General features: G+C 40.8%; 1 protein-coding gene across 5 annotated transcripts in view; it reads right to left on the reverse strand.

Annotated features, from left to right (window-relative positions):
• MAP4 (microtubule associated protein 4) overlaps positions 1-16,760 on the reverse strand; it is a 204,927-nt gene that overhangs the window by 58,952 nt on the left and 129,215 nt on the right. For all 5 annotated transcript variants that reach the window (XM_075547267.1, XM_075547269.1, XM_075547270.1 and 2 more), the window contains one exon: positions 168-290. In XM_075547267.1, coding sequence (XP_075403382.1) covers positions 168-290 — 123 coding nt within the window. The remainder of the gene's footprint in view (positions 1-167; positions 291-16,760) is intronic.

Genomic DNA, 16,760 nt, shown 5'->3' on the forward strand with positions numbered 1-16,760 from the left:
GTCGAGAGTATGAAATGCCTGAGATGTGAGAACAAATGGAGAAAAGGAAGGGCCAGACATGCTCGCTGAGCTACACTTGGGTTTAAGCTTTACCCGAGTGGCTGTTGTGACTTTTCCGTGTTTCCGTCACACATCACATCGTGGGTCATATTCAAGACTGTACCTACCAGTCTGCGTAGGATTCATCACTTGCTCGGGTTGGTAGCAGAAGTCGGTGTCTTCTGGCCAGTTTTGGCTGTTCATATGGTCCTGGTAGGCGATTTTCTCTCCAAGGAATTCAGTAGGAAACACTTAAAATGGAAACATGAAACAAAACTTGTAAGCTTCCTGTTTTTCACCACTAGAGATGAGTTTCTACAGACTATTGTATCTAGTACAATATATACAATCATTCCTTTTTCAAAACAGCATCAAGGTTATTAGGATTAAAGATATCTTCCCAAATCTTCAAGGCTATGAACCGTAAGGGGCTCCAAACAGTCAAAACCATCTTGAACAAAAACAAAGCAGCAGGGCTCATACTTCAAGGCTTTAAAATGTACTCTAAAAGGACAGTAGTCAACATAGGGTTGTAAAGTTGTAAGACACACAGACTAATGAAATAGTTACTAGACACATGCTATTTCCAATTTTTCACTATTATGAATAATCCTGCTGGTCATGTTTTCATTTTCTTAGATCTAAGCCTAGGAGTGAAGGTGCTGGGTCATATGGAAGCTCTGTGCCTAACATTTTTGTGGACTTGCCAAATGGTTTCTCAAAATGGCTGTACTCTACAATACCACCAGTAAGGTGTAAGGGTTCCAATTTGTCCACATCATCCCAACACCTGTTAAAACATTGGTCCTGGTTTATTTTAATCATCCTGGATGGGACATGAAGTGATATCTTGTTATGGTTTTGATTAGTGTTTCTCTTAATGGCTAATGATATTGAGCATCTTATACCTAGCAGTCATTTATAAGACTTCTTTGGAGAAATGTCTATTTAAATTCTTTACTGTTTTTAATCGGCTCATTTCTCTTTTTATTTTTGAATTGTAAGATTCACAATCTTGGTGGTGCCTTTGTAACACAAATGCTTTAAATTTTAATGAAATCTAATCTCTCTATTTTTGTTTTGTTACTTTTAGTGTCATATGTAAGACACTATTCCCTAATCCAAGGTTACAAAGATTCACAACTAGATTTGCTTCTAAGAACTTTAGAGTTTTGCCTCTTACATAAAGATGCATGATCCAGTTTTATATACTATTAGGTAGAGATCCAATGTTACTCTCCTGCATATAGCTATCCCGGCACCTCAGCACCTATTATTAAAAAGACTACCTTTTTCCAGTGAATAGCCTTGGCATCCTTTCAAAAACCATTTGACCTTAATTTAGGGTTTACTTCTGAATTTTACAGTTTCTTAAACTGTCACACAGATTAAGTTTCTTAATCTGTCACACAGATTAAGTTTCTTAATCTGTCACACAGATTTACCATGTATCTTTCCAAGTGAAATGAAAACACATGTCCAAAGAATTACTATGTTAATGTTCACTATGTATTATTCTTAACTAAAATGGGAAATAATCCAGTGTCTATAAACCAGGAAATGAATACAACATGGTATATACAACAGTTGCACATTACAGTAAAGGGGAACAATTATTGATACATACTAGAATCCGAATGATTCTCAGACATTATGCTACATGAAAGAAATGAAGCAAAAAAATGACATAATGTATGATTCAATTTATATGAAACTTCTAAGAAAAAAACCAACGACAGTAGGAACAGATAATACCTAAGTGGTTGACTGACATGGTGGGTAGAAATGGGGACTAGCTGTACGTAAATGGATCCCATGAACTTCTAAAGTGATAAACATGCTTTACAACTGGATTACGGTACAGGTGACCAGCTAGTTGACCAGCTCTACACACATCCTAAAAACCACTCGCGCCCCAAATAGGTAACTGTTATGGTGCATCAATCTCAGTTGGGCTGTCTTACAAAATTGTGGGACCCTGTTGATTTCAGACTTCTTTGTTAGGGTTATGAACTTTAAGTTGGAGGGGCCTAGAGAAATGAGGCAGGAAAGAAGTTCTAAGCAGTTTACAAAGTCTAAACTTCCTTTCTGGTCTGCTGCTGAAAAAACAGTCAGCTATCTGAAGACATGCCTGGAAGAGGGGAAGGCTCAGTTTCTGGGTACTTACAAAACCACCCAGGGCTAATACACCTTACCAGTAAGCTCAAGGCAAAATGTAAAGTTAAGTGGCAGGTTTGTCCCTCTCCCCATTACGAGCTTACGTAGCAGGCAAGCCTCCATGGGCAAATCTTCCCTTCAAGGTGGCCACCTATGCTCATGTTTCATAAGAATACCCTAAGTCTGACTTCACCTGCATGAAATGGTTTGGGGAAATGGAAGAGAATGAAACAAAGTAATTTGTCCCAGATTTTGCATTCCTTGGGGCATTGTTTCTGGAACAATAGCCTGAGACAATCTTAGAAGCAGTCTGAGGCTCCTCCCCCTACTTCCAGAAATGTAAGTATAAGAAAATCTGTGGATTTCCAAGTTATTTCTCATGCCTGCAAGAATATATTTGAATTAGCATTTTACAGCCCAAACTGCCCTTACATATGAAAAACACCTGGGGAAAAAAAAGAAAAGAAAAAGTAAAACACCTGACCTCAAAAAACCTTTACCTGACGAGAGAGCAACCATTTTAAGTGTCAACAGGAGCCTTTAGGAAAGTTTCTCCTGAGGTCATGGACATTGCTCTACACACAACTACACAATCGGAGGCTTGTTTATGCTTTTTTCTATTTTAAGTTTTAAGAAAAGGAAGCATCTCACTCTTCTTCAGAAGAGACTGATTTTTCCACCCCCAGTATTTGCCACAATTTTAACCAGCATTTGTCACAAGCGCTTTTTTAGGATGAGAATGGCTTATTAGAATTGTCTTTCCATACTCGTTTACCAGCAGGTACAGAGAAGCTCTTCACATGGCCATTCCCCCAGTCAACCCTCAGCACATGCAAAGTACAACCGTAAATAAGCCCCCGATACAGTACAAGGAGAGGACAGAAGATGCAGAGAGGACTTAAACATCCTGCAATGTGTTCCTGTAAATTGACAACTAGGGGCCTTTAGACCTTACTTGCCCTGCCTCCTAAACAGGACCCCCCACCCCCTGCATCTTTTGTTTTGTTCTTTGTTTTCTCCTTTTCTCTTTTTGGTCCTGCCTTTAGATTTTAGGGACCTCACTTTGAATGGCAGATGCTTAAGTTCCCTAGAGCTAAATGCGCCCAAATTAGATTCTGGAGTTTAATTTTCTCCGATACCGCGGATGTATTCATCACTGCTTCAGCTGACACACAGAGCCAATTTGATGAGTTGCATTTTTATTTTTAGGCACAGTTCAGGACAAGAAATCTCAAGGCTGACTGAAACAATAGAGTCAGGCACTGGGTAGAATTCTCAGGAGAGAGGCAAGACAGACAGCAAGAAAAAGCCCACTAGTGATTAAACAGCTCTGAATTAACGGTATCACGAGCTGTGAAATAATGAAAAAATAGAGATTGGAGCTCTTTGCTCCACTTTTTCCCAGCCAAAGTTTCACTTTCTCAATAGTTTCCTATTTTCTTTCACATCGACTGTATATTTCCAGTGGATAACATCTGGCCTGTTCACAGGGAGTAAAAACAACAATAAAAGAATAGAAAGACAAGAAACATCGATGAGCTCCTTTATGTTATTGTAAACTGATCAATAGGGCTGCTTCATTTAAGCAGTATCAGTTTAAAAAAATTTTTATTGATTAATTTTTAAAGCAGTATTATTGTTGCTTGTAGTTTTCTGACACGATGGAAACAAACAAACAAAACAGTGACACTGTGCCCGCCCACCCACCTGCCCTAATTAATTCATACCTTTGGTTGACTCTCAGCTTCTTTTTCCCTCTAGTGGAACCTTAGTCTAAAGAATCACTTAGTTCAAGCTTAACTAAATCATTCGTTTATACATTTAAGCCCATAAAATGAGCCACACACTATTCCAGGAAATGGTGATACAACAAGCAAAACAGTGAAAAGCCCTGCTCTCATAGAGCTTAGAGACACCAGCATCACCATGACACTGTGCTTGGGCAGTAAGAAACAAGTGCTCCTCCCCCCAAACCCCCCGCCCCAACTATCATGGTCCCACTCCTACCTTGTGGACCTGGTTAGACCAGAGGATGCACAGCGGTGCAGTAGGGATCTGGAAACACAGGGAATCTAGGACGGATGAACCCCTCAGGACCAGCGGTGAGAGTGGCGACACAGGGAGGGAAGGGGTTGTAGAAAGGGGGAACCGATCGGGGATCTACATATAACCTCCTCTCTGGGGGATGGGCAACAGGAAAGTGAGTGAAGGGAGACGCCAGGCAGTGTAAGATAAGATAAAATAATAATTTATAAATTATTAAGGGTTCATGAGGGAGAAGGGAACAGGAAAGGAGGGGGAGGCAAAAAAGGAAAACGAGCTGACTCCAGGAACCCAAATGGAAGGCGAATTTTGAGAATGATGAGGGCAACGAAAATATAAGGTGCTTTATGTATGGATTGTGATAAGAGTTGTATGAGCCCCAATAAAATGATTTATTAAAAAAAAGAGAAAGAAGCCTAGTGCAGTATCAGGCTAGTAAGTGATGCAAATTTCTGCAAGCCTAATTTTTTTTTTTAAAACATGTTATTGTGAATTGGGTGAAGGTTTACTGAGATCATAGTTCTACATTCAACAATTCATACACATTTTGATTCAACTCATACATTACAATCCCCCCAGTATACCAAAAGTAGAATTACTTTCTTCTGGTGTTTTGTTTCCGCTCCTGCTTCTTTCCTAACCCTCTGAACTTTGACGCTAGGTAAATACCCTTTGGATCTGAAATGGTTGATAAACCTGTTAAGGAGCCCCGATGGCATAGTGGTTACACATTAGGCTGTGATCCAAAGGTCAGCAGTTCGAAACCACCAGCCAACCCACAGGAGAAAAATGGAGCTTTCTATTCCTGTACACAGTTACTGTCTTGGCAACTCACAGGGCAGTTCTAACCCTGTCCTATAGGGCCGCTATGCACAGGCAATAGCATAGACTCAAAGGTAGTGCGTGCAAGTTTAAACCTTGTGGGCTTTGTTAATCAAGTAACTGCCATGCTGATAGAGCATAAGTGAGCAAGGGTGGAAACCTATGAGCAGCATTCATTACTGCTAATCTTACAATTATGGATTATGCAGGATATGTGTCTACAACACCACAAACACTAAGTGCTGCTACAGAAGTTAAAGAATGTTCAGAAGATATGGTCCCGGGATGAACTAGAAATCCATGGAAGATTAAAATGTAATTGGACCTTGAAAGTGTAAACTAAGAGGAACTGTGAGACAGAGCTGGGAGGTCATTCAGCAGAGCAAAATAAAAATTAAGGTCGTAGGCAAGAAGCAGGAGAATGAAAAGCACAGCAGTTTGGCTGCAGCACACTTAGTTCTTCATAGAAGGCAGTCCCAGAGAAACTGGAAGGTCAAAGGCCAAATACAATGGACTCGGCCGGCATCTTTTATAGGGCACCACCTCTGCCCCTCCCAGTGACCCTTGTGATCATGCAAAGAGTACACCGTGACTTGAGGAGACCCAAAATCTCTTTGGAGAAATTTGATAGATAAGCATTTTGGATCTTGACCCCCAAGGATCTGCAAGTGCCCAGTGGATTGACCTTGAGTCTCTATGACTTTGAGAGTCAGCTAGAGGTTGTTGGAGAGTTTGAAGGTAGGACAATGGATGTAAAAGGAGTAAGGGAAGAGCAGAAGAGAGGAAGAAAAGAGGCCAGAAAAGCGGAAGAGGGAAAATGATATGAGAGGTTTACATGGTAAGTTAGGCATTACTCTAAAAGCTTCCCATCTCTCTAAATACTAAGAAAGAAATGTTTTGGTTCAAACTGTCTGAACGGATACTCACAGGACAGCAAAAAACAAACAAACCCATAAAACAAACACTTAAAACCAGAAAGACAGATGTTACAGAAAGAAGACAAGACTGTAAATTAGGAGGTAAAGGTTCTAATCCCGGTGCTACCACTTAATTTTGAGTGTGACTTGGAGACTGAGAGCTATGACTTACTCATCTTTATATTTTCATGCAAATACTGCATGTATTATATGGGTTTCTGAAAACTGTCTACCCCCCCACCCTACCCCCAAGTTAGTCCCCTATGCGTCCCTGTTCACTATTGCCCATGGTTGTTGTTGTTGTTAGGTGACATCAGGTTAGTTCCGGACTCAGGGCAACAAAAGAACGAAAAACTGCCTGTCCTGTGTCATCCTCATAATGGTTCCTACGCTTGAGCCCACTGTTACCTATAATATGCACTATTTACCCAACTGTGTCAAAAACACAGTGTTAGTTCTTAAAAGTCTCGTAACATATACCTTACATATAGATCCTCAAGAGTTACAGAAAGATGGAATTATTTGGTCATTTGCTTAAACCATACAATTTACAATTAATCACAAAACAAACCACATTGTCCTTGGGAAGGATCACAAAAGGGGAGAAAAATATAGTGAAAACATGGATAAGTAGTTTTTTGTTTACATTTTATTAGGGACTCCAACAACTCTTACCACAATCCATACATATACATACATCAATTGTACAAAGCACACCCATACACTCCCTGTCCCAATCACTCTCAAGGCATTTGCTCTTCACCTAAGCCCCTTGCATCAGGTCCTCCTTTTTTTCCCCCCCTCCCTCCCTTTTCCCCCCTCCCTCATATGCCCTTGGTAATTTATACCTCGTTATTTTGTCATATCTTGCCCTATTCGGGGTCTCCCTTCCCCCCTTCTCTGCTGTCCCTCTCCCAGGGAAGAGGTCACATGTGGCTCCTTGTAATCAGTTCCCCCTTTCCAACCCACTCACCCTCCACTCTCCCAGCATCGTCCCTCACGCCCTTGGTCCTGGAGGTATCATCCACCCTGGATTCCCTGTATCTCCAACCCTCCTATGTACCCGTGTACAGCCTCTGTCCTATCCAACCCTGCAAGGTAGAATTCGGATCATGGTAGTTGGGGGGAGGAAGCATCCAGGATCTGGGGGAAAGCTGTGTTCTTCATCGATACTACCTCACACCCTAATTAACCCATCTCCTCTCCTAAGCCCCTCTGTGAGGGGATCTCCATTGGCTGTCACTTGGGCCTTGGGTCTCCACTCTGCACTTCCCCCTTCATTTAATATAATATATATACACATACATATATACATATACACATAAATACACATAAATACACACACTTATATCTTTTTTTTTTTTTTTTTGCATGATGCCTTATATCTGGTCCCTTGGGCACCTCGTGATCGCACTGGCCGGTGTGCTTCTTCCATGTGGGCTTATTTGCTTCTGAGCTAGATGGCCGCTTGTTCACCTTCAAGCCTTTAAGACCCCAGACACTATCTCTTTTGATAGCCGGGCACCATCAGCTTTCTTCACCACATTCGCTTATGCACCCATTTGTCTTCAGCGATCCTATCATGGAGGTGTGCAGTCAATGATATGATTTTTTGTTCTTTGATGCCTGGTAACTGATCCCTTTGGGACCACTCGATCACACAGGCTGGTGTGTTCTTCCATGTGGACTTTGTTGCTTCTGAGCTAGATGGCCGCTTGTTTATCTTCAAGCCTTTAAGACCCCAGTCACTATCTCTTTTGATAGCCGGGCACCATCAGCTTTCTTCACCACATTTACTTGTTCGCCCATGTTGGCTCCAGCTGTTGTGTCGGGAGAGTGAGCATCATAGAGTTCCAATTTAATAAAAGAAGGTATTCATGCATAGAGGGAGTGTTTGAGTAGAGGCCCAAGGTCCTTCTGCCACCTTAATACTTGACCTATAAATATAGACACAAAGATCTATTTCCCCAACCTCCTATATATATTTGCATGTACATGTCGTTGTCTAGACCTCCATGAATGCCCTTTGACTTCTAGCTCTTTCCTCCATCTCCCTTGACCTTCCTCCTGCCCTACTACCATGCTTCATTGCCACCTGGGCTAGAGTATACCTCTTCTCTAAGCAACCTTACCCTTGATCATTTCCCACCAGGCCTGCCACTCCCCCTTCTCTACCCTTTGGGGTCCCATGTTTTTCCCTTGTCCCTGGGTTTGTTAACACCACTTCCTTACCCCCCCCTACCCCCCACCCCAAGTCCCCCCGGAACTGTCGGTCCCGTTGTTTTTCCTCCAGATAGTTCATCCAGCCTGTCCTATTCAGACAGACCTGTGGAGTCACTAACATGCACGAAAACTAGACAGAGGAACACAAAGCAACAGTATATAACCAGACAACAAAACAACCAAAACAAACCACTGAAAAAGAACAGAACAAAACAGTTCGCAAGAGAAAAGCTTGTAGTTAGTTCAGGGATCTTTGCTGGCCCTTAGGAGCGTTTTCCAGTCCAGTCTGTTGGGGCACCACGCCCTGGCCCCAAAGTCCACTTTCAGCATTCCCTGGGGACCTTGCCACTCCATTCCCTTGCTGTTCCGCTGCACTCCCCCAGTGCATTGCCTCGGTGTGGTGGGATCAGGTCAGGTGCAATTCCCACACTGTGTCTCCGGTTCTGTCCCCTGTATCGCCCTTAGTCACTGAGGGGCATCATGTCTCATAGTAGGGCCAGCCATGTTGTTCTCTCTGTGGACTGGCTGCTCTACTCAGGAACATTATCCTCACGGCCTGGTGGGCCAGGCTGTGCTCCACTCTCTCCTCCTGCCCCTTCATCTGCTCCCGTGTGCTCTGATCAAATATGTCCATCTCCCATAGCTGCAGGGTCAATGTCGTCCTTTGGAACAAGTTCTTTTCGGGGGAGGGGCAGGAATGGATAAGTAGTTTTAAAAATAAATGGAAATACAGAAACCAGTAAGATGATTTTGTAGGATCAATTGATTAGTCTTGGTTACTGAATCATAAAAACATAAGAAAAGGAAACTAGTCAAATCATTATGACGCAACAATGATATCAATAAATGACATAAAAGTAGCCCCAAAAGGCCACAGAGCTCAGACCTCCTGCGACACAGGAGAGTCTTGGCTTGGGATGAGCACATTTATGATGCAGCCTTCAGAGCTAATAATGGAAGCAATTTGTAACTTTCAGCAGCTCCCTGGGCCTGGGTACCGGAAGGAGGGAGGCTGGCCGACTGGGGTGGGGAAAGGGGCACCCCCAGTCCCTCAGCCCTCATCATTCGTCCACTGGCACCTGAATTCATCTTTCAGCCTTTTCTCCAACAAGCAGGCAAGCTCTAGAGGGCCCTCAGGTGCCTCACAGTGAGGAAGATGCAGCTGACCCTGAGCTTGACCTCATCTCTGAGAGGGCAAAGTGACAATATGAAAGGAACCCAAGTGCCTGCTGGATAAGGTGGAGCTGAGCTGCCTGCCATCCTAGACTCCTCCCTTCCAGACAACTGTGAGAAATAAATTTCTGTTTCTGACCAAAAAAAATGATGTAGCCTTCATATGTGCAGTAAATATTGATTATAACACTAAGTTGATAGAATTTTATGTTTAATCTTTGAAGTGTATTCATGGAAATAAGTTTATGCTTGGATTGCTGAAGGTATATAGTGAAACAAAAGTAGTCTGGATTGTTCCCCTGTTTAAATAAGGAGTGTTAAGCATTAAGAAACAAACACAAGTATACCAACACAACCCTATGATGGATTTCTTTAAGAAAACTTTGCTAAAAACATAGAAAAACAAAACATAAAAAGAAACAAAGCTTTTTCTGATCCTGAGGTTGAAGCTAGGAATCAAGGTGTAACTCACGCAGCCATATTGTAGTCTCAAAACTTGCCCTTCAGCTGCCGTCCGGAGGATTTTATTTTATTTCCTTTTATAATTGTTAGTATACATTTAATATAATCATAGCAGAGTTTAACAACAAGAAGAAAGGGAGGACAGAGAAAGAGTCAAAAAGACAAACAGACCCAGTAAGCAAGTACCAGAAGAGAGATTTTCATCCTTGTCCCTGTTCTGACACAGGATGGCTGGGTGAATTTGGGACAGCTTTTATTTTTCATGGTCTTAGTAATGATCTCTAAGAATACTTATTCAGTTGTAGAATTTGTATTTATAAACAATATTCTATTAATAATTATACATTTCATATAAAGAGTAAGCTTTCAATCACTTCCTGTTTATAAAAGTTGAATCTCCTATTTCAAAGTTAGTAAAGACAATTTGTTAGGGTAATAGCCAGAAACATACTTTTCACAGAACAATGAGTACTCATGCTAGATTCTTCCTCATTCATCCAGAACAGTACCTGTGTCAGCCTGGGCAGGCAGGTTCCCAGGCGGCCCCGGCTGACGCCCATGTTCCTTCCACTCTGCCTCTTTGCCTCAGCTCATGAGATCCAATGTCTGAAATGAGCCTGCACTAACCCCCATCCATCACAAAGTGAACTCTACAGAGTCTCTCACGGTTTGCACAGAGCCTCTCTAGGAACTTTAGTGCTCATTTTCCTTTTCTTTTTTGACTTATTTCTAAGTTAATTTGTTCCCTGTGTATTCCCATGTATTCTAAGCATTCTATAGTCATTATTAAAAAACACAGTCTTTTTTTTTTTAGTCTTGTTTTTCTAATTCATGAATGCATTTCTTCATAAAAGACTAGGGTTTATGGTTATTATTTTTAAGTTTTAAATACTTTATTTCCTAATACCTAGTTCAATAGGTGGTACAAAACAGCATTCAATAAACAAGTTACAAAAACTTTAAAAAAATAAACAAATTGCTATCAAAATGGCCACAAGGTCATTATTCTTAACAGAATCAATAAATATATTTATATAAAATATCCTGAAAAATGATGTGCATTTAGTATGAAAAGTATAAGAAATGCCCAAAGAATCCAAACAATATTGTTAGATTGCTGTTTCTAAAAGAAGCTTGGTGAGTCTGTCATTTTTCTTACTATTTGGCATTTTTTTCAAACTATGTTTTTTTCTCCTCTCCTTTTATTGTGGTGAAATCATCATATATAAAACTTTCCATTTACTTTATTTATTTCTTTTATATATTGAAAAAGTGTATATTTAGCATTAGCCAGCTGGGCTCACTTTAGATGATTCCAATTTTGTTGGCAACATCTAAAGCGTCATAGTCAGGAGCCAGTCAAACATATGCCTTCTTCTCACCGTCAGGCCTGGTCAAGGTGTTGACCTTGGCTGCGTCAATGTCATAGAGTATCTTCACAGCCTGTTTGATCTGGGTTTGTTGGCTTTGACATCTACAACGAACACAAGTGTGTTGTTATCTTCGATCTTCTTCATGGCAGACTCTGTGGTCAAGGAGAACTTGATGATGGCATAATGGTCCAGTTTATTTCTCCTGGGGGCACTCTTCCAAGGGTATTTGGGCTGCCTTCTTAGTCTCAAGGACTTGGGTCGCCAGAAGGTGAGTGACATGCGAATCTTCCTTTTTTGTGGCTGTGGACGCCTTTCAGCACGGCCTTCTAGGCTTTTAAAGCCTTTGCTTTGGCTTTTTCGCCTTTGGTACCATCGTCGTCCATTTACTTTTAAATGTACAATTTAATGACATTAGTTTCACAATATTATGCAACCACTACTCACCATCTATTTGCCATAACTTTTCACCATCCCAAATAAAAACTCAGTATCCATTATCACTCATTCCTCTCACCTCCCAGACCCTGGGAGTCATTAATGAACTTCTGCCTGGCCTAGACAGCTCACATGAGTAGGACAACATGACATGTCACTTAACATGCTTTTAAGGTTCAGCCATTTTGTAGCATGTATTAGAACTTCATTACTAATTATAGGTAAGTAATACTTCTTTATATGTTTACCTATTCATTTATCTCTTGGTAGACAGCTGCCCCCCCCCCCACCATTTGTCTGTTGTGACTAACACTAAGATGGACACTGTGTGAGTCCTTGCTTGCAGTTCTTTGGGGTACATATCTAAGAGTGGAATTGCTGGAGGTAACTCTGTTAAAGTTTTTGAGGAATTGCCAAACTATTTCCCAAAGTGGCTGCACCATTTTACATTCCCCCCAGCAATAGGACAACATTCCAATTTCTTCCCAACTGTGCCAACACTGGTTAGTTCAGCTTCTCTAACAGCCATCTGAGTGGCTGTCATCTTGATTCCCATCTTCCTAATGATGCCGAGCACATAATCATGTGCTTATTAGCCATTTGTATATCTTCTTGGGAGAAATGTCAATGCAGCCCTTTGTCTATTATTTTAAATCATTTTATTGGGTGCTCATACAATTCTTATCACAATCCATACATCCATCCATTGTGTCAAGCGCATATGTACATTTGCTGCCATGATCATTTTCAAAACATATGCCTTCCACTTGAGTCCTTAATATCAGCTGCTCATTTTCCCCCTCCCTACCTTTGTCTATTTTTTATTGCATTATCCTTTTTGTAATTCAGCAAGCACTATAATGTTTCATCAGTGAAGAGGATTAACTCCTGTGACACATGCGGAGAAGGAACATGCAACTTGGGCCTTAGGATGTGGAGGGCAGTGGTTATCTACTTCCCCATCGGTTCTACAGCCCAGTGAAGAGCAGCTTCTCTAAGAGAGACATTCAGAACAGCCAGCCAGCCTCTGGCATCAGTGTTATTAATGAGCCTACATGACAGAGGCTCTCCCACATACTCACTTAATGCTGCTGACCTAGATTTCCTTCTGAAAACCACAGCGAAAGCAGGCAAACTCTCCTGCAGGAACAAGAGCTTTCAGATTTATTTATTTATTTATGGCACAATTGCAATCTACTCAAACAGTCCGCTTCAGTAAATGGATGAAAAACATCCTTCAAAACAAGAAGCAATTTACATAATGAAATGGAAACAGCCATTACACCCACCATCAGTTATTCTTGGATACTTTTGTTTCCTTTTAAAAAGTTGAATGGGAAAAGACAAAGGCCAGTTTCTATTCTGGTGAAATAGACAGTATTTAACAGAAAAGGCAAGTGGCTAAATATTAAAAGCACCAGTTAATTAAGTAGCATATCGATATATCAACCCTCGGGCACTGAGTTGATTTTGATTTCTATAAACTCTACAGGACGGCCCCCTAGGGTTTCTTGAAGCTGTACATCTTTCTAGGATCAGAGAGCCTCATCTTTCTCCTGTGGAGCTGCTGGTGGGTTTTAACTATACCACCAAGGTTAACTATCCATCATCTATCACAAAGAGCTTAATTCCGATGAAATTTATCCCAAATTTTAAAAAGATAAATGGATTCTAACACAATACACTATACAAAGTTCACTGGGTTTTAGAGCCTACATTTCAAAAACCTTTGAACAACTATTTGTCAAATTTGATCTCATATAAAAGAATAACCAATTATAATAGATTAAAAACAATCAAAATATTATTTTTATCTACAAATTTATTCAAGAACATTTAATTTTCTTCATATATTCCTACCCAAACAACATATACAACAAACTGAACATGAAGACATAAGAAAAAACAATTGTCTTCTATTAAACTAGATACTAGCAAATTTACAAATATCAAAAATCCTGAAAGAAAATGTTTTGATGATGGCAACATATGTATAAATGTATTTGATATAATTGATGTATGGATTGTTATAAGAGCTGTAAGAGCCTCCAATAAAATTATTTAATAAAAACAAATCCTTACTAAATCTTGCATTTGAAAATCTTGCTCATTAAATTGTATTTATGCTAATATATAATGAATTTATTACCATTTTAAAATAAAATGTTTAGTTTTTCATTCTCATTTAATAATATGGATAGAAATAACCCACATGAACAAAAGCTCTCTGAAGTCCTCAACAATTCCTTCGACAGCTTCATTGAACAGTGCAATTGACAGATAATAAATAAGCCAACAAGATTTAAAGGCATACAATTTAATATTTGTATAATCACTGTAAGAGGATAAACATACTCATTTCCCAAAATGTTTCTCAATTTTAAGCATACAAAATGATCCCCACACCAGAAAACTTGAGTGCTGCTGACTAACAGCAGTTGAGAGACATTTCCCCCTGCAGCGCAGTGCTCCCTGAGTGGGAGGTGCTGCCTCTTTGTGGGGGCACTGCAATAACCCAGAGTGGCTGCAAAGGCAAATAACTCCACTTCATCCTGGGTTATGGGTTTCTGTACAGAAAGTTTTTAATTGCAGGGGGAGGGGGTTTGCTGAGTAATTTTTTTTCTCTTTCCTGGAGGCGGCAGTAGGACAAATAAGTTTGAGAAGCTATGTTCTAGAGCAGTGGTTCTCAACCTGTGGGTTGCGACCACATTGGGGGTCCAACAACCCTTTCACAGGGGTCGCCTGATTCATAACAGTAGTAAAATTGCAGTGATGAATTAGCAATGAAAATAATTTATGGTGGGGGTCACCACCACATGAAGAACTGTACGAAAGGGTTGTGGCATGAAGAAGGTGGAGAACCACTGCTCTAGAGGACAGGTACTGCTATTCATCTGGAGAGTCAAGTCAAAAGATAAAGAAGCAGAAAGAGACTATGGCGTGAAGCAGGTTCTAGTCCTAGCTCCTTAGACAGTCCTTGCTTAACTCATTTTATTTCTTTAAACCTTAATTTTTCATCTGCATAATGAAACAGTTATTACTACAATGTTAAATAAGAAAGATATTGCTACTAGGCTTCCAATTCATACATAAAAACAAAATCAAATCCCACTGCCATCAAGTTGATTATCAATTCATAGAGACTTGCTAAGATAAAGGTATAACTGCCACCACATGGGTTTCCGAGGCTGTACATTTTTACAGGAGCAGAAAGCAAGTTCTTTCTTAGTCTTGTTAGAATGCCTTAAAAAAAGGTCCAGTAATTTGGGCCTCTACTCAAGTATTCTCTCAATGCAAGAACACTGTTCTAATAACCTGGTATTCTGTGATTCCCACCTTCTGGACACAATCGCTGAAGAGAAAGCAGGTGCATAAGCAAATGTAGTGATGAAAGCTGATGGTGGCCAGCTATCAAAAGATACAGCATCTTGGGTCTTAAAGGTTTGAAGATAAATGAGTGAGTGACCATCTAGCCAAGAAGCAACAAAACCCACATGGAAGAAGCACACCAGCCTATATGATCACAGGTGTTGACAGGATCAGGTAACAGGCATCAGAAGACCAATCATATCAGTGTAACAACCGGGGGGAGGGGGAGGCAAAAGTAGAGACCCAAAGATCATTGTAGACAATTAGACGTCCCTTCACAGAAGGGTCGCAAGGTAGGGACGAGCCAGCCAGGATACAGTACAGCACCGATAAAACATACAACATTCCTTTAGTTCTTTAATGCCCCCCCGACACACACACGCGCACGCAAACACACTATCATAACCCCAGTTCTACCTTACAAATCCAGCTAGACCAAAGCATGGACACTGGTACAGGTAAGAGCTCCCAACACAGGGAATCCAGGACAGATAAACTCCTCAGGAACAATAATGGGCGTAGCACTACCATGAGGGTACGGAAAGGTGGGAGGAAAATGGGGGAACCGATCACAATGATTGATGTATAAGCCCCCAACCCAGGGCAATGAACAACAGAAGCATGGGTGATGGAAGACAGCGGATGGTGTAAAATATGTAAATAATAATAATATATAATTTATCAAGGGTTCGTGAGGGTGGGGGAGGGAGGGGAAAAATGAGGAGCTTATACCAAGAACTCAAGTAGAAAGAAAATGTTTTGAAAAGGATGATGGCAACATATGAATAAATATGCTTGACACAATGGATATATGGATCAATGTAAGAGTTGTAAGAGCTCCCAATAAAATGATAAAAAAACAAAGGTCCAATCAAGAGGGTGGTTTCTGAGGGGATCTGTTGGACCAGTTAATCTCAATGTAGAACATCATGTCGGGACCCCAAAGGGTCATCTTGTTGGATTTTATCAAGACCCAAAGTAATCACACAGGCTGATGAGGAACAAGTTTCAAAACACTGAAACCTGGATTGGTGAGGTAGAAGGCCAGGACAGTCGTGCCGAGGAATAGTCTCCATCACGACAATGCTGTGCTCCTTTTCCCCGAGCAGCAGGGCTCTCCCGCAGGATTTTGTTGAAACATCTTACCCCATCCGCCTTAAGTCCTGATCTTGTCCCTTCAGACTTCTTTTCATTGCTAACACTTAAGAAAGAACATTCCTTCCCAAGGGACAGGATTCAGTCCCTCCTGTTTTGGCAATGGTGTAAATCAGGAGTGCTCACACTTTTTCAGCATGCAAGCTACTTGTGAAATGATCAAGTTAAAATGATCTACCAATTACAAAGATGCAAAACATGTATTTATTTTCTTGTTACATTTATTCATAAATGCACTGAGAATGCTATGTACAATGTATATTTATGTACCTTGCATAACCGCATGAGTCCATATTGCACAACACAACACAATTAGCTATGTACATTTTTTTGTCACTACCTGAGTTTACTCTGATGACTTGCCCTGAATAGAATGAGCCAGGGATGCATAGTCCGGGCAGTAGCTGCTGACAGCCAGCCTCAAGCACATTTCCAAATGATCATCAGTCATGGGAGAACGGCACTTGGACATATGATCTTTATGTGGGAAAAGGCTGACTCACATAAATAAGTAGAGCCAAATAATGCAGTCAAGAAGGTAGCACATTTTCTCATGTTTGGGCGCTTTCCCTCTGTGAGTAAGTTCCAGAAC

This window comes from Tenrec ecaudatus, chromosome 4 (genome assembly GCF_050624435.1).
Source record: "Tenrec ecaudatus isolate mTenEca1 chromosome 4, mTenEca1.hap1, whole genome shotgun sequence".
Taxonomy (NCBI): domain Eukaryota; kingdom Metazoa; phylum Chordata; class Mammalia; order Afrosoricida; family Tenrecidae; genus Tenrec; species Tenrec ecaudatus.